At 44.6% G+C, this 22460-nt stretch overlaps 2 protein-coding genes and 1 pseudogene across 3 annotated transcripts in view; 1 reads left to right on the forward strand and 2 right to left on the reverse strand.

Moving 5' to 3' along the window:
- LOC126035456 (uncharacterized) overlaps window positions 1-12044 on the reverse strand; it is a 430975-nt gene extending 418931 nt beyond the window's left edge. For both annotated transcript variants that reach the window (XR_007504936.1, XM_049794064.1), the window contains exon 1: window positions 11140-12044. Coding sequence is in view for 1 of the 2 variants with exons in the window: in XM_049794064.1 (XP_049650021.1) it covers window positions 11140-11862 (723 nt within the window). In the remaining variant the exon portion in view is untranslated. The remainder of the gene's footprint in view (window positions 1-11139) is intronic.
- Window positions 1-22460, forward strand: part of LOC126035462 (uncharacterized) — a 212868-nt gene that overhangs the window by 101970 nt on the left and 88438 nt on the right. The window lies entirely within an intron of this gene.
- The window catches only part of LOC126035585 (uncharacterized), a 44484-nt pseudogene continuing 43376 nt past the window's right edge, over window positions 21353-22460 (reverse strand).

A 22460-nucleotide genomic window follows, 5' to 3' on the forward strand; every position in this document is an offset into this window, starting at 1 on the left:
GGTGTCCCGATCAAGGTGGGGAAGGGTTTCCTTCACAAGCCAACTGTATAGTTGGAGAAGTGACTCCCCCTTTTCCAACCTGAATCTTAAGAGTTTTTATCCCCTGACTTGTGGAATGGTGTGTATGACTATGTCTGAGTGGATTATGATATAGGCCTAAATGGATTATGTATATCTGAATGGAGTTTCCCCTTATCTTTCCTTCATTGGTCTGTGATTGTTTGAATACACAAGGTTGTCATTTGAAACAAGCTGAAACCCTCCAGGTTATGGATTTTTTTTACCTTGCTTCCTCAGGCAACTGAATAGTGGTTAGACTGAGACTCAGGGCATACTATTTGTTAAGGGATTTCAAGGCTCAGTTCAGGTTTTGGTTCTTTGAATGGTGCAGCCACTGCCCTGTTTACTTTAGGGTTTATCAGACAACACAGGGCTAAGCTGTCTACACAGCTCCCCCTGAGTGAGTCGTCTTTGCAGAGAGACAGGGCCTCAAGGCAATCCAAGGCTGGGTCATTTTTGTGACCCCCCCCATGAGTCGCCTGTGTGCACTAGACATGGTGAAACTTGCTTGTGAACTATGAGCCGGATAGACACCTCTTTCATCTTCTTCCACGCTTCCTCTGTGGTGGTAGTTGCATTGTTTATGCTGATGCAGCATTCTCTGTCAGTGCGATTTAACATTCCACATACCCCTTGCTCTTTTAACAATAACATATCTAAAGCTAATCTGTTTTGTAAAGCCATTTTAGACACCTGCTGGATTTGTATATTCATTTCCCTGAAAGCATAATTGGTCCAGTTGCTCAAGACGTGTGCTTGCCAGGTCAGGTTTTCTAAGAAAAATTGGTGTCTTTTAAGGATCACGTATGGGGTAAATATATTTTTTAACATTAGAGATGTTCTCATGCCCTAGGTATAATAGTTGGGGATTTGGACTCTATTCACTGCCCATTCAGGTCGTGCCTTGGGCCCCTCACTTTCTCGACGCCTTCTGTGTTGTGGGGGCATTGAGAATTGGAACACCTTGGAAGGGCACATTGTAGGAACTCCCACTCCACACCATAATCCAGCATGTTGCCTTATGTTAAGATGGGAGTATAATTTTCCATTAGAGCATCCCTGTAATGTCCTTTGTGGGGCAGGGTACCATGCTGTACGACATTGATAACCATCGTCTCTGGGTACCCAGGTACCCTGTAGGTCCCTATCCCACACCTTTCAGTGTTCTGGAACATGGTTTATGGAAATACCGCACCTAATTGCAGTTCTTCCCGTTCTCCAGGTCCCATTGGACCTCTTGTCTGAATTTTGGAAGCCCTGGGAAGGGTCTCCCCAGCAAGTACACATATCTTGTATGAGGGTTCAGAGTTCAGGAATATACCATGTTTCAATGGGATCTCCTGCACCTGTGGTACAGTTCATTAACTGGGAGTGTCCAGGGGATTCTCAACATATTTCTCATAAATGGGTTTATCAGGATATATTACATGTTTGATAGACCAGGCCCACTCATATCTGGCTCCATTAATTTTGCCATATTCTTGGCCTGGGTGATCGGGAATCTGTATACACCATGTAGGAGACTACTTAACTGTATAGGGGTCTTTTAAAGGTTCTGTTTCAGGAGGTGGAAACCAATAGGGGATTTGGCTACACAATATTCTGTGGGGATTAATACAGTGGGTCTGGCCTCACCACTTTCCTGACAGGTTATGTATGTTCATCAAATCTTTAGGACAAGGAGATATTGGCAATTTAAACAGGGCTCCCAACATAGGAAGTACTGGATTATTCTCATTCCATCTCTTACATATATTGTTCCAAAGATGAGTCCAATTTGCCAGGGGAATTTGATAAAATGCATCTTGGTTCACCCTCCAGGCCCCATTCAAATAAAAAGTGTTGTTAATTTGACTCTCAAATGGAGCTTTCACCCTGCCCCAGGTGCAATTGGTGGTACAGTTATTAATGGCCATATGCAATTTTTTTTTCTAATGGCTTAGAGAAATTATGATTAATCATAGAAAAGAAAATACCTTCTCCTGAAGACTCAGGGATTGGGACACAAACTCCTTGATCAGTGTGGTTCCAAATGCACACAAACCCTTGAATTAATTCCCAGGCAAGGTTTGGAGACTCGTTTCCTCTTCTCTCACCAAGGATGGCAAGGGCGAGGAAAAGGGTTTTCCAAAACATCGTGTTCTGTTATAGCATACAAAGATAACACAAGCAACTGTGCAGATAATATCAATAAGTCACCTCCAGCAATCATTCCACACATGTTGTCCCCAGTTGCTCTTGCAACAGCTGCTGCTTGGGTAAGTCCTGACACCACTTCCACCCCGACAAGAACATATTGCTTCCTGTCTGACTTCTTGAAGGCTCCTATATAATCAATTTGCCAAGTCTCCCAGGGTCCCTTCCCGGTAGGTGGAGAGGGGGTTCTTGTAAGGGATGTCTGACTGACTACAAGCAGAAATGAAAATATTACAGGGTTCCCAGGTAATAGGCCACCCCCTGCCATTGGCTTCTTTGACAAGATCTTTAACCCCTGAATGACCACATCTCACATGTAACCACTCTAACAGGTGTCCCCACTTTTCCTCTTTGGCTCTGTGAGAGACTGAAAGAGTTAATGTCTCAAACATCATGGTGGGGCAAGTTCTGCATAATGACAAAATCTGCATAACAACGAACTCTGCCTAGCAAGGAACCACAGGTGAAAAGAAGCCCATCAGCGCCCATCAGCAACAGGAGCAGGAGGGCATGCTGGAGGGTGCACAGCTCTGTGTTCTGATATGCTTTTCTTATATGCTCAGCAGGGCAGCTCACCATACATAGCCAAAGACCAAACAATGGTCATGCTTACAGGAGGGAGATGTTACTCCCCAAACGACTCCAAGCGCAGCAACCCATTTCCCTGAAGGTTCTGAAAGCACAAACTGGGCATGATACCTAATTATCCTAATGAGTTCGAGTGCCTGCCTGAAGAAGGGGCAAGGAGATTATAAAAGGATACAAACTGAGACAGATGAAACATTCTACAAGCAGTTGGCAGTAGTCTCATAATCGTGTGCCCTTGTTCTAGTGGGGGACTTCAACTTTCCAGACGTCTGCAGAGAGCAAAAAGTCTAGGAGGTTCCTGGAGTGTGTGGAAGATAACTTCCTGACACAGCTGGTAGGTGAGCCTACCAGGGGAGGAGCCTCGCTAGACCTACTGTTTACAGAGAAGGACTGGTGGGAGATGTGGTGGTCGGAGGCTGTCTCAGGCTTAGCGACCATGAAATGATAGCATTCTTGATTCTTGGTGAGGTAAGGAAGGGGGTCAGGAAAGCCAACACTATGGACTTCCGGAGGGCAAACTTTGGCCTTTTCAGGACACTGGTTGAGAGAGACCCTTGGGAGACAGTCCTGAATGGCAAAGGGGTCCAGGAAGGCTGGACATTCTTCAAGAAGGAAATCTTAAAGGCTCAGGACCAAGCTATTCCCATGCACCGCAAGACAAAACATTGGGGAAGACAACTGGGAGCTTTTGCTGGGACTCGGGGAAAAAAGGACAGTTTACCATCTTTGGAAGAAAGGGCAGGCAACTCGGGAAGAGTACAGGGATCTTGTTAGGTCATGCAGAGAGAAAATTAGAAAGGCATGGACTAGGGTATTGTTATTAAGATTTATGTTAAGCTCAATGTAAAGGTCAGGAAATCGCTCATGCAAACAGCTACCAGACACCACCTGTGTAAGATAAGATAAGATAACCACAATCGTTTACCATTGTGCAAGATAACCGCCAGGTATCCAGGAACCCACAGAAACAGGACAGACAACCCCATATAAGGACATATGAGTAAGGGATTAACTATGAGACAAAGGAGAAAGACTTCTTACTTCGGCCTCAAAGAGACAGACAACGACCCCCTAACAACAACCGAAACATGCGCAGAGTATCTCCACTACTTCACAACACGGAAATAAAGGTGTATAAAAAGGGACTGTTTGAACTGCTCAGTACGGCAGTTGGTGGAGCGCAGACTCCCCTGCCGTCCAGCGCTGCATTTGCTCATATTCTACTTGCTATAATCAATAAAATTTTAATTGGATTATGATCCCTTGTGGTCGCAATTTATGACAATCTTGGTGCCGTGACTCGGATAAGGAACGGTGGGCTTCTGTCCTCCGGGGAGGCGCCCCGCGGCAATCCGCGGCCCCGTGACCGACAGCCTACCTCAACCTTACAGACGAACCTAAATTCTAGAATAGTGAGCAAAGGAAAAACCGGTAAAATCCCATAAAAATTCTGTGCACGGGAGTCCGGACGAAGATGCAGGACGCGTAAGTATATTGCGAATTTGTTCGCGGGTTTGCCGTTCGGGCGGGATTGGGTTTCCTGGATTATAACAAATGAGAGGTTCGATATACTGAACCAAGCGAGTGTGGACTCTTAAGTACTGCGTTTCCCATCTCCCGCGAGGGACTGGGCCAGGAACAAGGGGAGCGAGTGAGTGTGTGTGTGTGGATAATCCAGAAGATGGGGGCGAAGGGCAGCAAGCCTTCGACTCCCATGGGAAGGGTACCCACTGTACCTAAGAATACCCCTCTGGCATATATCTTAGACAATTGGAGATATTTCCCTGGCACCCTAAGGAAAGATAAGCAGAAAATGATAGAATATTGTACTAAGATATGGGGAGGGAAGAAGATTTCTAAAAATGTCTTTTGGCCAGTCTATGGGTCAGAAGAGGATTGGGTAAAACAGCAATTAAACCTCTGGGTTAATAATAAAAACCCCTTTAACCCGGAGGAAAGTCAGTATGCGGAAGTGTGGCTAGAAAGACCGGGAGCTAGACTTTACCCACTGAATGAAGTAAAAACTAAACAAAAGAAAAAGAAGGAGGAGTTAGACGAAACCCTTCTAACCCCCCCCCCCCCTTACATTCCTCCTCCTGCTCCCGCAGCCCCTCCAGAGGTCCCCAGAGCGCCCACTCCCCCACCAGAGTCGGAACAAGGGTCCCCCCTCCTCCTAGACGCGTGACTAGAAGTCAAAAAGGGGCAGCTCAGATGTATCCTCTGAGGGAAATGCCCATGGGGGGACCTCAACCTGTGATTGGATATATTTCTGTACCCCTAAGCTCGGTTGATCTACGAGATTTTAAAAGAACCGAGATGGGAAACTTAATTGAGGACCCACTCGGAGTGGCAGAAAGATTAGATCAATTTTTGGGACCAAACCTTTATACTTGGGATGAGATGCAATCTATCCTTGGTCAATTATTTACTACCGAGGAAAGAGATATGATTAGACGAGCAGGAATGAGACTGTGGGATGCTCAGCATGCCCAGGGACCCCAAGCAGATATTAAATGGCCACTCCAAAGACCTAATTGGGATAATCAGGATCCGGTGCATAGAACTCATATGCAGGACCTGAGAACTATAGTAATTCAGGGGATTAGAGAAGCAGTACCCCGTGGCCAGAATATCAATAAAGCATTTAATGAAATGCAGAAGAAAGATGAGAGCCCTACTGAGTGGCTAGAACGACTGAGGAAAGCCCTTCAGCTATACTCTGGGGTAAATCCAGACGACCCTTTAGGACAAGCACTCCTCAAAACTCAGTTTGTGGCAAAATCATGGGAAGATATCAGAAAGAAAATTGAAAAGTTAGAAGACTGGCAGAATAGAGGGTTGGACGAATTATTGAGAGAAGCTCAGAAAGTCTACGTAAGGCGGGAAGAAGAGAGCAGCAAGCGACAAGTAAAAATGATGGTAGCAGCAGTCAGAGAGGATCGCAAAGGGCGGACTGGTGAACACAGATCTGCTGGAACGAGACAAGAGAACGTAGTAGTAAAGAAGGAACAGAGATGTTGTTTTTACTGTGGAAAGAAGGGACATATAAAGAAGAATTGCAGAGAAAGGATCAGGGATGAGGAAATATTAAAAACGGAATAGGAAAGTCAGGGGCTCTATATCTTAGGGGACCGGAGTCATCATGAGCCCTTGATAAAATTAAAAATAGGTCCCCATAAACAAGAATTCACCTTTTTAGTAGACACTGGGGCTGAGAAATCGACTATTAGGCAAATACCTGAGGGATGTAAAGCTTCCCCTGAAAAAGTACAAGTAATTGGAGCAAAAGGGGAACCCTTTAAAGTAAGCAAAATCAAAAATGTGGTGTTCGAAACTGAAAATAAATTTGGAATGGGTGAACTCTTGCTCGTCCCTGAAGCAGAATTTAATCTGTTAGGACGGGATTTAATTGTCGAATTACAATTAGAAATTAAAGTAAAAAATCAAGAGCTAACGGTGTCTGCTTATCCTTTAACCGTGGACGATCAAAAACAAATTAACCCTGATGTCTGGTACTCTCCGGACACAATAAGTAAACTGGAAATCCCACCGATTAAAATTCAAATCTCCGAACCCCACATACCTGTGAGGGTGAGGCAATATCCCATATCCCTAGAAGGACGGAGAGGATTAAAACCAGAAATTGATCGATTGTTAGCACAAGGAATCTTAGAGCCTTGTATGTCACCCTTTAACACCCCCATTTTGCCTGTAAGGAAGCCGAATGGGAAATATCGGCTTGTACATGATTTGAGGGAAATAAACAAAAGAACTATCACCCGGTTCCCTGTAGTAGCAAATCCATACACACTGCTAAGCAAGCTAGGACCCCATAACTCCTGGTATAGTGTGACTGATTTAAAGGATGCCTTTTGGGCCTGTCCACTGGCAGAAGAATGCCGTGATTATTTTGCATTTGAATGGGAAGACATAGAGACAAGCCGTAGACAGCAATTGAGATGGACCGTGCTCCCCCAAGGGTTCACTGAATCCCCTAATCTGTTTGGACAAGCCCTGGAAGAGCTCTTAAAAGAATACCAGGTACAAACAGGAAACGTACTGTTACAGTATGTAGATGATCTGCTCATAGCAGGGAATAATAAGGAGGATGTAAGAAAAGAAAGCATTCGACTCCTAAACTTTCTTGCACAAAAGGGACTACGGGTATCACAAGAAAAGTTACAATTTGTGGAGGAAAAAGTGAAATATTTGGGGCATTATTTGTTTAACGGCAAAAAGATATTGGATCCAGAGCGCATTAAAGGAATTCTAGAATTACCTATGCCTGTCACTAAGAGGCAAATTCGGCAGGCATTAGGGCTATTTGGGTATTGTAGACAATGGATAGAGAACTACAGCTTTAAAGTTAAATTTTTATATGAACAACTGTCTAAAGACAAAATACCCAAGTGGACCCCTCAGGATCAAGAGCAGTTTGCCAGTCTCAAAAGGGAGCTAAGTCAAGCACTGGTTTTAAGCCTCCCAGATTTAAAGCGGCCGTTCCATTTATTCGTTAACATACATGAAGGAACGGCATTTGGAGTATTAACTCAGGAATGGGCCAGACAAAAGAAACCGGTGGCATACTTATCAAAGCTGTTGGATCCTGTGAGCAGGGGTTGGCCAAGTTGCTTACAAATCATTGTTGCTGCTGCCTTATTACTTGAGGAAACGAATCGCATTACCTTTAATGGAGAAGTTGTCTTATATGCACCTCATAACATCAGGGGAGTGCTACAACAAAAAGCAGAAAAGTGGCTTACAGATAGCCGATTATTAAAGTATGAAGGAATACTTATAGAATCCCCTAAACTATCTTTAAAAACTATTGGAGCAGTTAATCCCGCTGAATTTTTATACCCAGGAGAAGGCAATGAACTATTGCACAATTGTTTTCAAACAATTGAACAGCAGACACGCATTAGGCCAGACTTAGAAGAAGAAGAACTACAATGTGGAGAAGTATTATTTATAGATGGGTCATCACAAATAGTGGAAGGTAAACGATTATCCGGATATGCCATCGTTAAATTGGAAAAAGGAGAATTTAAAACAATAGAATCAGGCCCCCTGAGTGCCAGCTGGTCGGCTCAAGCCTGTGAGCTGTATGCATTGTGGAAAACATTAGTGTCACTGAAGGGAAAGGATGGAACTATATATACAGACTCACGCTATGCGTTCGGAGTGGTACATACCTTTGGAAAAATATGGGAGGAAAGAGGATTTATTAACTCACAGGGAAAAGAACTGATACACCCGGAATTAATTCGGCGAGTTCTGGAGGCATTAAAAATGCCGAATAAAATAGCAGTTGTACATATAAAGGGACACCAGCGAGGTACAAGTTATCAAGTTAGGGGAAATAATGCAGCTGATACAGAAGCAAAACGAGTAGCAGGTAATTATAGTACGATTTTGACTATGCAACAAGTGCCTGTTAGTAAAAATTTGAGTTTTGAGTCTGTAGAAAAGGAAAAATTAGAGCAAATGGGAGCTAAGGAACAGGATGGTAAGTACATATTGCCAGATGGGAGAGAAGTCTTGCCGAAGGGCATAGCACTCGAAATATTTTCAAAAATACACAGTAAAACACACTGGGGAACCCAGGCGTTAGTTGATCATTTTAATCAACAGTTTGCCTGTACAGGCGTACATAACATAGCAAAGACAGTCACAGCAGCCTGCGAGACTTGTCAGAAGGTTAATCGGAACAACATGAGACAAAAACCTCTTGGAGGACGTTCCCCAGCATACAGACCTTTCTCACACATACAAGTGGATTTTACTGAACTACCCAGGGTAGGGCGTTACAAATATTTATTAGTAATGATGGATCACTTAACACATTATGTTGAAGCTTTTCCTACCTCCAAGGCAACTGCTAATCAGGTTACTAAAGTATTACTTGAACATATTATACCTCGATATGGAGTACCTGATGTAATCGACTCGGACAGAGGAACACACTTTGTGTCAAAAATCGTTAAAGATCTAACAGAAAGCTTAGGTATTAAGTGGGAATACCATACGCCATGGCACCCACAAAGTTCGGGAAAAGTTGAAAGGATGAATGGAGAAATCAAAACTATTTTGACTAAATTAATGATAGAAACCAAATTATCATGGATTAAGTGCCTACCCATGGCACTATTAATTCTCAGAACCAGACCCCGAGCAGATGTAGGAATATCAGCATTTGAAATGGTGTATGGGTTGCCCTATAGAATTGAAAGTCCACAAACAAATGTTTTGATTCGAGATCGTGTAATTAATGAATATGTTTCACAATTAGCAGAACATCGTAACAAGCTTTGGGAACATGGACTGATTGTGCAACGACCTCCGTTGGACTTAAAAATTCACAATTTTAAACCTGGGGACTGGATATTGGTTAAAACGTGGAAAGAAGAAACCCTAAAACCCAATTGGGAGGGACCTTATCTTGTTTTGCTTACAACAGAAACAGCTGTCCGGACTGCTGAACGTGGATGGACTCATGCCAGTCGCATTAAAGGCCCAGTGACAAGACCCCACTGGAAAGTAATCAGTACTCCAGGTGACACCAAGATAACCCTGAAAAGATAACGTAATGATAGAGACTTTATTTGATTATTTTGCCGCATTACCTTTTAGTATAAAGTGTATATTGCTGTTTATATTTGCTATAATTACTTCTTCTTTTATCTATTTGTAGACATTCGTCTGATCACCCCGTGGGACTCGGCACAGGGTCCACCATACCCTGGGCCACAGAGCACTGACACCAATATGAGGATGCTGCAAATGGCGTTTATTCAACTGCGTCACGCCCTTATATACTGCCTGTCGGTCATCCCGCCTCCCTTAACCCTTCTCTTTCCGTACATCGCGAGATCTTCCGAGCGCCAATCCCTACAATTCCCCCCTCACTATGGCGGATGACCGACGGTACAAACTGGCGTTACAGGTATAAGTGATCCCACCACCTCATAGTAATTCGCGTACTGGTGGGTACCCGCACTCTGTATAAAGAGTTTCCGCACGCAAACAGTCAGTGCTGGTATCCCACAACAAACCATAATAACCACCACCAAAAGGATTCCAAATAGGGTCAACGTTTTTCAGTCAATCAAAGACAGGAGCCATTGCCAGGTCGACGAGAGGAGATTGTCAAGCCACTGTCACCTGCCTCCTGTAATTGATTGGCTTTGTCTAAAAGCATATCATAGTCCCCCGCTTATGGGGTACACACAGCGGTTGCTGTAAAGTGGATCTGCGGTGTTCAAAACATCGGTCACACCATTTTGATGTTCGGCTGGTGCGTCACCAGAGTTGTTGTCCACAGCGGTCATACTTGACAAGCACCCAAGGGTCACAACGACCACAGTGCAGGTACTCAGATGATCTTCTGAACGGCATCCTGCAAAATAACTCACAACAAATCGTTATTGACTGAGGTCTGGTTTCAACCACCGTGACGGCACCCAGCGCACACGTGAGTCTGGGTGCTCTGATGACTGTACTGCAGTATACCCTCTTCCCTGTGTCACCAAGCGCCACCCTCCTTCCCACTTTCCTGTTGGGTCTCAACTAGTGCTGCTTGTAATCTGTTTGTCCAAGCTTCCTTCTAAATCAAAAAAAAAATGGGAGTCAAAATCATACTGCAAAACTGTCGCGAATCCCAGGGAGTCAGTGAACCTGAAAAAAAAAAACCACGTCTAACAGAGAGCCTGTCATGGGATGTCCTAAGCCGTATTCATCCACGGTCTTCTTCACTTGTTGCAAAAGCTTGCTATCTAACAGAGACCACTCCACCCCCACACCACCTGGACCAGCTCGGACTGGGCAAACTAAAGGGGGTCCTTCAAAACGTATGCCGTCCATAACACATTCCTTTGCTACAATTTTCCAGTCTGGCAACGTGATCTTTGGTGAATCGGGAACTCCTTTCTGTTCCCCAGCTGCTTGTAGCAGCTGCCGCTGTTGCTTCACCTGCTCCCGTATCTCCTCTACTACTCGCTGCAGCATCTGCAGCGGATCTGTAGCTGGGTCGGGCACAGGTATTAAAGGCATAGGCGTTGCCTTTTCACTGGCTGCTGCCGACTGCGCCTTACAGTCGGAGATAGCCTTTTGTTTTACCGCTGCGTGCGGCGGACGACAGCGGTGTCCGCCCACCAGCTGCCACGCCTCCTCTAACCGTTGAGCCGACCCCTCGATTGAGTCCGGACCACTCTCTTCCTCTTCCGCTACGCGCGTAAGAGGGGGTGTCCTGACTTTCCTTCCTCCTTCCTTTGGCCGTGCTCCGCCTCTCCCAACCTCCGGAGAGACATCCGGGGAGAAGGCGGATGTCGGCGCCATCTTAGGGTGAGCTTGTGGCGCGGTTCGCAAAACACGTCCCGGCACCCAATCCTCCGGATCATACAGGGGAACCGCTCCCTCCTCTACCTGCTCCTTTTCCGATCCCTTCATCACCGCCCTCTCCGCCTCCTCTAGTCTCTGCCTCTCCTTCTCCCGTCTCCTTTGCTCCGCCACGGGTTCCTCTGCCTCCTGAATTAACTGTCGCTCTTTCTCCCGCTCCTCCTCTCTCGCCCGTTCACGCTCCCGTTCAAACTCCTCCCAAGGGTATCCCGGTGGTTCGGCCGGTGCTGACGGCTGCACTGGGAGCACCAGAGGTGTCTGCTCCGCTACCTCCGTCAGCCCTTCTGTCCGCGCCCCCCCATCCGCCTGCACGCCCCGCTCCGCCTGCGCGTGCATCAATCTCTTTGCTTCCTTCCATGTTAAGCCCTCCTCCCGCACTTTCCTGAAAATCGCCCTAATCCGCCCCCACGTCTTTAACTCCGGACCATGCTGCGTCGCCATAGCCCGTTCCGCTAAAGCCGCGGTGCATTTCGGCCAGCACTCAGGAGACAATATGTCCCCCGGGCGCTCTATCGCTTCCTCTTTCAGGAGCCGCTCTAGGCAAGCTTTCGCTTCTTTTTGTCCCATAGGGATTTTTACCTCTCTAGAGCACGAGTCCAACACCTTCAGGACTCCTTCCATGCCTGGCCAGGCCTTCGATTACGCCCCGCGTAATCCGCCGATGTCCAATCACGTCAGGGTCACCACTTGTAGACATTCGTCTGATCACCCCGTGGGACTCGGCACAGGGTCCACCATACCCTGGGCCACAGAGCACTGACACCAATATGAGGATGCTGCAAATGGCGTTTATTCAACTGCGTCACGCCCTTATATACTGCCTGTCGGTCATCCCGCCTCCCTTAACCCTTCTCTTTCCGTACATCGCGAGATCTTCCGAGCGCCAATCCCTACACTATTATATATGGAAGCATACAAAGTGTGCTAAAGGAAATTGCTAAACTTATACAACCACACAATATTGAATACAGAGGATACACAAGTGTAAATAATTTGAGCACTCTAGATGTACGAATTAGGTGTAATAATTTGAACTGCAATTGTTATCCATTTGCTTGTTTCAGGTGTAAGGTATGCCAGAATAAATGGTGGACACACTGTGAATATGGATACCCTCCAATAGGTGTTTGGACACAGTGTTGGAAAATCCAATGAACTCTCACTGAATGAAAACTAAAACAATTAGAGTCTAAACAAGAAATTATTCGAGAATCCCATGAATGGTGGGAAATTTTTACCAAAAGAATAAACCTTCAATATTATTGTTACCATTCCAACGAACCAATCCCCTTTGTAGCTGAAATCTTGGCTATAAAGTACAGAAGGGGAATACTAACTGTGTCTTGCTTTGCCCCATTAGTTAAAGCTGCAAAGTGGGAAGCCTATATAAACAGGCAGAAAGCCCGAAACAGCTGTTCTCCTGAAGAATTCCCTTGCTGCCGAGAAGATGGTACACCCCGTGGCTCGAAGCAACCGAGTCGACGGGCGAGGCAGAGGAGGAACAAACTGTGGAGAAAAGAACCAAAACAATGGGACGCAAAAGCAGCAATGGTCGAACTTCCCCAGGACTGGTAAAACTATACTTAAATTGATAAAATTGACAGACACCCTTTTTCCTGGTATACCATTAGTTTGGTTATTAATAATAACCCAAGCAAATGGAAACCCTCATGAACCTATGGCCTGGAAATTATATAATTTACCAGAATCAAAATTAATTCAAACTCGGATTGGTCCAGGAAAGTGGAACTTCTCCGTGCATCTATATTCCCTGATACCTATAGAAGGGGGCCCCCGAGATGCAGCAATGCTTCAAGTCCAATGCAAGGCATTTTATATATGTCCAGCAAGTAACCCTGGCAAAAGTTATTGTAATTATCCAGGTCATTTTTACTGTGGCTATTGGGGTTGTGAAACTATTGCTTCAAGTTGGAAAACACAGGGAGATAAATATATAGATGTAACTTGGGGACCCCCAGGCTGCACTCCCTCAACACATGGTTTTAGTGGAGACCCTATAAAACCCTGTGTCGAAGTGTCCTGTAAAAGAATTGAAATCACCATAAAAAAACCCCAAGATGACACATGGTTAATTGGCCGTATCTGGGGAATTAGATATTGGGAACATGGAATGGATAGGGGAAGTTACTTTAGAATAGTTAAAGAAAAACTTCCTCATGATCCTTTGTCAATAGGACCAAATCTGGTCCTGAATCCACCCACTTCTTCTGAAGAAAAAGTTGCCCCCGTAATTGTTGTAACCCCTTCTCCAGACTCTCTTTCAAAAACAACTAATGATACTGTGACTGAATTCTCCTTATCCAGGGATCTAGAGTTGTCAGAATCCAAAGACCCCTTATGGAATCTAATGCAAGCCTCTTATCGTGCCCTTAATGAAAGCAAACCAAATTTAACTAAAGAATGCTGGTTATGTTATAATGTTAGACCACCATATTTTGAGGCAATTGGAAAACCAGGTAAGATTCAATGGTCTAATGGTTCAAACCCACGAGAATGTCCATGGAATGACCAGAAGAATCATACACAAAGAATTACTATTCAATTAGTAACGGGTCAAGGAAAATGTATAGGAACAGTGCCCGAAAAGTATCAACCTTTGTGCAACCGAACAATCACTAACACCGATATAGAAAAACACAAAAATCAAAATGACAAATGGGCTATCCCGACACCGGGAGCTAAATGGGTTTGTTCAGACATTGGAGTAAGGCCTTGCCTATCCCTAAACGTGTTTAATCAATCTCAGTTTTGCGTACAGGTGATTATTGTTCCTCCTCTAATCTATCACACCTCTGAGGAGGTGCTACGCCACTTTGAAGGAGACCTGAATAGACAAAAACGAGAGCCAATTACAGTGGTAACCCTAGCTACACTGCTGATAGCGGGCGGAGTTGGAGCAGGTACAGGCATAGCCTCCCTAGTAAAAGGTCAGGAATTACAAAGTTTGCAGATGGCTGTAGATGAGGATTTAACAAAAATAGAACAATCTATTCAGAATTTAGCCACTTCAGTAAAGTCTTTATCAGAAGTAGTGCTGCAAAATAGAAGAGGATTAGACCTATTGTTCTTAAAAGAAGGAGGGTTATGTGTAACTCTCAATGAAGAATGTTGTTCTTTTGCTGACCATACGGGAGTAGTCCAGAACACTATGTCTGAACTCCGGAAAAGATTAGATCAACGTAAAAAGAATCGTGAAGCGGACAGGTCATGGTATGAAAACTGGTTTAATGTTTCACCTTGGCTAACCACTTTGTTGTCTGCTTTAGCAGGACCGCTTACTATGTTGATTCTAGGACTTATATTTGGGCCTTGTATATTACGCTATATTTTACATTTTATTAAAAAACGGTTTGACATAGCTAAATTGCTTATTTTAACTACGAGGTCTGAGGTAAAAGATAAAAGTGTATCTATTAATGAAGATGAAAGTTGTTGTGAATGCGTTATGCCACGTGAAAACTATGCCTATTGTAATTGTGAAGTATTACCTTGTGAGTGTTATGATAAATGTTGGGATTGTGGAAAAAGATTTGCTTGCAGTGCCGAAAATGAAAGTAGCATCTAATAAACAATAATAGGATAAAAAGAAAAAGGGGGGATTGTGAGAAACTATGGACTAGGGTATTGTTATTAAGATTTATGTTAAGCTCAATGTAAAGGTCAGGAAATCGCTCATGCAAACAGCTACCAGACACCACCTGTGTAAGATAAGATAAGATAACCACAATCGTTTACCATTATGCAAGATAACTGCCAGGTATCCAGGAACCCACAGAAACAGGACAGACAACCCCATATAAGGACATATGAGTAAGGGATTAACTATGAGACAAAGGAGAAAGACTTCTTACTTCGGCCTCAAAGAGACAGACAACGACCCCCTAACAACAACCGAAACATGCGCAGAGTATCTCCACTACTTCACAACACGGAAATAAAGGTGTATAAAAAGGGACTGTTTGAACTGCTCAGTACGGCAGTTGGTGGAGCGCAGACTCCCCTGCCATCCAGCGCTGTATTTGCTCATATTCTACTTGCTATAATCAATAAAATTTTAATTGGATTATGATCCCTTGTGGTCGCAATTTATGACAGGCTCAGGACCAAGCTATTCCCATGCACCGCAAGACAAAACATTGGGGAAGACAACTGGGAGCTTTTGCTGGGACTCGGGGAGAAAAGGACAGTTTACCATCTTTGGAAGAAAGGGCAGGCAACTCGGGAAGAGTACAGGGATCTTGTTAGGTCATGCAGAGAGAAAATTAGAAAGGCAAAAGCTCAGCTAGAACTCAATCTGGCCACTATTGTAAAAGACAACAAAAAATGTTTTTACAAATATGTTAACAACAAAAAGAGAGCCAAGGAGAATATCTGTCCTCTATTGGATGCAGAGGGGAACACTGCCACCAGAGATGAGGAAAAGGCTGAGGTACTTAATGCCTTCTTTGCCTCAGTCTTTAATAGGGAGACCAGTTATCCTCAGGGTACTCTGCCCCCTGAGCTGGAAGACAAGGACGGAGAGCAGAATATACCCCCCATAATCCAGGAGGAAGCAGTTAATGACCTCCTACGCCACCTGGGACCAGATGGGATCCATCTGAGAGTACTGAGGGAGCTGGCAGAGGAGCTTGCCAAGCCACTTTCCATCATTTATCAGCAATCCTGGTCAACAGGGGAGGACCCAGAGGACTAGAGGCTTGCCAATGTGATGCCCATTTACAAGAAGGGTCGGAAGGTGGATCCAGGGAACTACAGGCCTGTCAGCCTGACCTCGGTACCGGGGAAGATTATGAAGCGGTTCATCTTGAGTGCGCTCACATGGCATGTGCAGGACAACCAGGGGATCAGGCCCAGCCAGCACGGGTTCATGAAAGGCAGGTCCTGCTTGACCAACCTGATCTCCTTCTATGACCAGGTGACCTGCCTAGTGGATGAGGGAAAGGCTGTGGATGTTGTCTACCTGGACTTTAGTAAGGCCTTTGACACTGTGTCTCATGGCATACTCCTTGAGAAGCTGGCAGCTCATGGCTTAGACAGGTGTACTCTTCACTGGGTAAAACACTGGCTGGATGGACGAGCCCAGAGGGTTGTGGTGAATGGAGTTAAATCCAGTTGGCAGCTGGTCACAAGTGGTGTTCCCCAGGGCTCAGTATTGGGGCCAGTTCTCTTTAATATCTTTATCAATGATCTGGACGAGGGGATCGAGTGCACCCTCAGTAAGTTTGCAGATGACACCAAGTTGGGAGGGAGGGTTGATCTACTCGAGGATAGGAAGACCCTACAGAGGGATCTGGACAGGCTGGATCGATGGGCCAAGGCCAATTGTATGAGGTGCAACAAGGCCAAGTTCCAGGTCCTGCACTTGGGTCACAACAACCCCATGCAGCGCTACAGGCTTGGGGAAGAGTGGCTGGAAAGATGCCCGGCAGAAAAAGACCTGGGGGTGCTGGTTGACAGCCAGCTGAATATGAGCCAGCAGTGTGCCCAGGTGGCCAAGAAGGCCAATGGCATCCTAGCCTGCATCAGAAATAGTGTGGCCAGCAGGAGCAGGGAGGTGGTTGTTCCCCTGTACTCTGCACTGGTGAGGCCACACTTTGACTACTGTGTTCACTTTTGGTCCCCTCACTAGAGGAAAGACATTGAGGTGCTGCAGCATGTCCAAACAAAGCTGGTGAAGTGTCTAGAGAACAAGTCTTATGAGGATTGGCTGAGGGAACTGGGGTTGTTTAGCCTGGAGAAAAGGAGGCTGAGGGGAGACCTTATCACTCTCTACAACTACCTGAAAGGAGGTTGTAGCAAGGTGGGTGTCAGTCTCTTCTATCAAGTAAGAAGTGACAGGATGAGAGGAAACGGCCTCAAGTTGTGCTAGGGGACGTTTAGATTGGATGTTAGGAAAAATTTCTTCACCGAAGGGGTTGTCAAGCATTGGAACAGTCTGCCCAGGGAAGTGGTGGAGTGACCATCCCTGGAGGTATTTAAAAGACGTGTAGATGTGGCGCTTAGGGACATGGTTTAGTGGTGGACTTGGTAGTGTTCGGTTAATGGTTGAACTCAATGATCTTAGAGGTCTTTTCCAACCTAAATGATTCTATGATTTCAAATGCAAGATAATTCTTATCTCAAGCACTACCTATACAAAAGGTGTTGGACCATGGCAAAAGAAGCTAACCTGGGCTGCTGTGATTCAGTCTTCCCTCCCACTCCCAGATGCAGGTGTCTGGTGAAAGGAAGATGGAACCAGAACAGCTAGGTTTGGAGCAGTTCACACTGCTGTGGAGCTGTGCCCTAAAGGCTTCAGCCCTGCACTTTCATGGTCACATAGAACTACTGAGAGCACAAGAAGCTTCCATGAAGCAAAGCAAAATTACTGACATACAGAGTTAAGAGTTCTGTGCTTCCAGAGTGTTGAACAAAGCTGATAATAGATGCGAATAATGGGTTCCTCCGAATCAATGTAGCAGCAAATGTCATTGTTAATGCCTACAATTTGTATTTCTGACACATTAAAGAAAATAATATAGTTGAAAATGGCTGTCTCTTCTGCCTTCACAGTTAATCATGTAGATGCAGTTTACGGGGATTCTGCAGTTGAACCAGTGAGGTCCAACTGAGTCAAAAGATATAGAAGCAGCGATAAATGCAAAAGGAGTCAAAAGAAAGAAAGAGACTGATCAGAAAATAAACTGTGTTTAAGAGTTCAGGAAATGCATAAATAAAATTAAAACTAATACAAGATAAGACCTTGCTTGGAAATTTATCAAAACAAATTTTAAGTAAAAAAAAAAGGTAGAAGGTGAGCTTCTATGAGGAGGGGAAGGGTAGATTAATCCCAAACACCTTGGGTGATAATTTTTTTAGATTTTAATAAGGAAAATTGCATGGAAAAGAGATGAAGGCAGGGTATCTAATCAGAAGTTCTGACAGTCAGTATAACATAGGCTGAGAAAATTCAAGTAGTTGAATTTTGTTCTGGGGCAGGACATTTTACATAAAATCTTTTGCAGAATTCCAAAACACACACAGGAATTAACTGTTTCTTATTTTTAAAACTTGGATGGACATGACCATGAGCAACTGGATCCAGCTTTGAAATTGGCACTACCTTGATGATGGGGTTGGATTGGAAGATCTCCAGAGGTCACTTCCAGCCTGAATTTTTCAATGACATTACACATATGGGAGCAAATGAACTGATGTATCTCATTATAGGAAATATATTTTTAAGGAAATAATAATGATATATATGGGAAAAATGGACAACTACTTAAAATGCATCTGGGAAAGTTGTTAGTGTTTGAAGAGACTGTGAGAGACTGGACTTAGTTAATGCCTCAAACACCCATCGTGATGGACAGAGACCGGGGCCTGGCTTTTGCAGTTGAGGGAAGGAACGGAACTTGCTTGCAAGGCTGCATAGCAACACCATATGTGAAGGACCAAAAGAGTTAGTGTCTCAAACATTGTGGCGGTGCAAGTTCTGCATAACAACGAACCTGCATAATAACAAACAGCAAGTGAAGAAGCTGGTCAGCAACAGGATGCGGAGGGCATACTGGAGGATGCGCAATTCCATGTTTGATATGCTCAGCAGGGAAGCTCACCATATATGGCCAAAGGTCAAATAATGGTCATGCCTGCAGGGAGGGAGAAGTTACTCCCCAAATGACCCCCAAGCCCACCACCCATTTCCAGAAGGTTCTGAAAGCACAAACCACGTGTGACACCTAATTAGCCTAATGAGTTCGAGTGCCCGCCTGAAGGAGGGGCAAGTAGATTATAAAAGGACACGAATTGAAGCCTCACATGTGCGTGACCTCTGGAACTGGACCTCTAGGCTGGCTGGACCAATGCTGGACCCAGGACTGGTGAAATATTTCTCTTTTCTTTTCCTTTCTCTCTCTCTCTTCCTCTGCCTCTTTTTTTTCTTTTTTTTTTTTTTTTCCATAACCCCTATACTTCATCCCTTTTAGACACAAACTCATTGACCAAGTCGGACTAGGATTGGATCTAGCCGCCCCTAGGCTCTTCTCTGAGAAGGAGTCTAGAAAGCAAGGGGGTCCACTCTGAACCTCGTGACTCAACAGGAGGTGTCTTCTTATTCTCTTCCCTGAACTGATATATATGTGGTTACAGTTGACGTAGTTTCATGCCAATTCTTGTTGTGAGAAACCACGCCACCTACTGTTGTGCCTTCCACGTTCAGTTTGCTTCTGCCATAAATAAAACATTCAACTGATCGTTTGCTGTCACTTCACCTTAATTTAGCCCGAGGGAATTCAGAACTCACCATGACCCCTCCTTGGTCTGTCTAGCACAGGTTGTGCACGGGCGTTATGCAGGATTCATTGTTATGCAGAACTTGCCCTGCCACAATGTTTGAGACATTAACTCTTTCAGTCTCTCACATCAGGATAAGCCAGGGAACTGAAAAAATATCTTACAGGAGGAGAACAAGAAAGTTTTCCTAGTTCAATTAGCAAAACAAAGAAAGAGAGGGGATATGATTGCTGTCTATAAATATATTAGGAGAAATAAACACAAGAAAGAGAGTGAGCTATTCTAAGGACAATACTGGTGTAAGAATACATGGATCTGTGTTAGGCGCTAATAAATTTAGACTGGAAATTAGGATACAGTTTCTAACCAGAGTACTGAGGCACTAGAATAAACTCCAATAGAAACAGTAGTAACAAAAATGATTAGTTTTAAAATGGAGCTCAATGATAGTATGAAAGAAATCATGTGGTTGTCTGCAATAGCAGTGTGATGGGTTAATGATAGTTCTTAAAAATGTGATGCACAGAGGCGAGGGGTGGAATCCAGCATGGGTCCCCCACGGGGTCACAAGTCCTGCCAGAAAACCTGCTCCGTGGGCTCCTCTCTCCACAGATCCGCAGGTCCTGCCAGGAACCTGCTCCAGCGCAGGGTTCCCACGGGGTCACAGCCTCCTTCGGGAACCCACCTGCTCCGGCGTGGGGTCCTCCACGGGCTACAGGTGGATATCTGCTCCACCGTGGACCTTCCTGGACTGCAGGGGGACAGCCTGCCTCACCAGGGTCTTCACCACGGGCTGCAGGGGAATCTTCGCTCCGGCGCCTGGAGCATCTCCTCCCCCTCCTTCTTCACTGACCTTGGTGTCCGCAGGCTTGTTTCTCTTACATGTTCTCACTCCTCACTCTGGCGGCTGTTTCTCTCCGTCCCAACTTTTTTCCTTCTTAAAAATGTTATCACTGAGGCGTTACCACTATCACTGATTGGCTCGGCCTTGGCCGGCGGCGGGTCCGTCTTAGAGCCGGCTGGTATGGGCTCGCTTTCTCTCGAACACAGGGGAAGCTTCCAGCTGCTTCTTACAGAAGCCACCCCTGTAACCACCACACACACACACACACACCCCCCCCCGCTACCAAAACCTTGCCAGACAAAACCAATGCAAGCAGGAAACCAGATTCAAGAAATCCTTTCTATTTCTGTGTTCTTGTGTCTGAAAGACAAATCAACCTCCACCTTTTTTGTAGCTATTTTGTAACTATTCTTTCAAATGGTAATAGTAGTCTTTGAATTTATTATGCAAAATAATCCCTGACTGCCTATTTTCCCTAAAGTTTTAAGATAATTTTTGGCCCAGTTTGCCTGAAGAGAAACTGGTGGTTAACATTCTAAACTACACTGTAATTATAAACACTTGTCCTTATTATTGTTCCAAAACCATTGTTAGACAATTAAAATTTTCTTTGCCAAGGAAAATATGAATCCACTTGCCTAGTCCAGTAAAAAAAAAAAAAAAAAAGTGGAACAATTTGGAGTGAACCCCTCACTATTTCCAAATTTGGCATAGCTTGCAGTTCAGTAAGAAATACAATACATTGCTATGCATCTTATTTGGCAAAGCATATATGCATTAAAAAAAGAAAATATCCAGCTGGGAACAGCCTTAAATAATATAAACCAACTTGATAAATAACAATTAAACATAAAGCATCAGCTGTAAGAACTATAGTTATTTCAAAATATAACTGAAGATTCTATGCTAGTGCCTTTAAAAAGATATTATGTGTAATTAAATAAAAATTGAATATTCCAAATTTAATAGTTAAGAAAGTCTTACTTTTTTCTTTTTAGCACTTCCACCTTTCTCTGGAAGGGGAAAATGTTCTTCTAGGAATTCACCCAAAGCATTCAAGAGCTCTTCCTTATATGCCCTTAGTTTCAACATTTTATTTTTCAGTTCTTGAAATGCTCTAGTATCTAAAGTAATAGTAAAAACATAGCAATGGAATATGAAATTCAAGAAAATAATTAAAAAGTTGTTCTTAAGTAAAAAATCCCTTATTTTCTACTTTTCTAAGTTGAACATCTTTGTATTGGGTCTGGCTGAGATGGAGTTAGTACTCCCTATAGCAGCCCTCATAGCACTGTGCTCTGCAGCTCTGTAGCTAGAAAGGTGTTGATAACACACCAGTGTTTTGGCTACTGCTGAGCAGCGCTGGCACAGCATCAAGGCTGTCTCTCCAACATTTTTGCCCTCCCCTCAATGGCAGGCTGGGGCAGGGCAAGATCTTGGGACGGGACATAACCAGGACAGCTGACCTAAACTAACCAAACAGATATTCCATACCATATGACGTCAGCTCAGATATAAAAGCTAAGTGAAGGGAGACGGAGGTGGGGACATTTTTGTCTTCCGGAGCAAGCACTACGCGTACTGGAGCCCTGCTTCCCAGGAAGTGGCCAGACATCGCCTGCTGATGGGAAGTAGAGAGTAACATCATTTGTTTTTTTTTTCTTTGCTTTCGCGCGCAAACTTTGCTATCGTTTTATTAAACTGCCCTTATCTTGACCCACGAGCCTTTCGTTATATTTTTCTCTCCCCCGTCCAGCTGAGAAGGGGGAGTGATAGAGCGGCTTTGGTGGGCACCTGGTATCCAGCCAGGGTCAACCCACCACAGTCCTTTTTGGCGCCCAACGTGGGGCACGACAACGGCAGTTTTGCATTAAGCGTTCTATAGCTAGTTATTAAGTGGCAAGCTCCTGTGCAGGTCACAGAGCTTGTTAGCTGCTTGCTTATCTCTAGCTTGCTGAGTTTGGGAACATGTTAATGCAAATAATGGCTGTGTGCTTTGTCCTGGCACTGATGGCTTTGTTGTGCTGTGGGAGTTATCTTGTGTGGAGAATGAAGGAACGTGGGAACGTGCTAATAC

Source organism: Accipiter gentilis, chromosome W, assembly GCF_929443795.1.
Source record: "Accipiter gentilis chromosome W, bAccGen1.1, whole genome shotgun sequence".
Lineage (NCBI taxonomy): Eukaryota > Metazoa > Chordata > Aves > Accipitriformes > Accipitridae > Astur > Astur gentilis.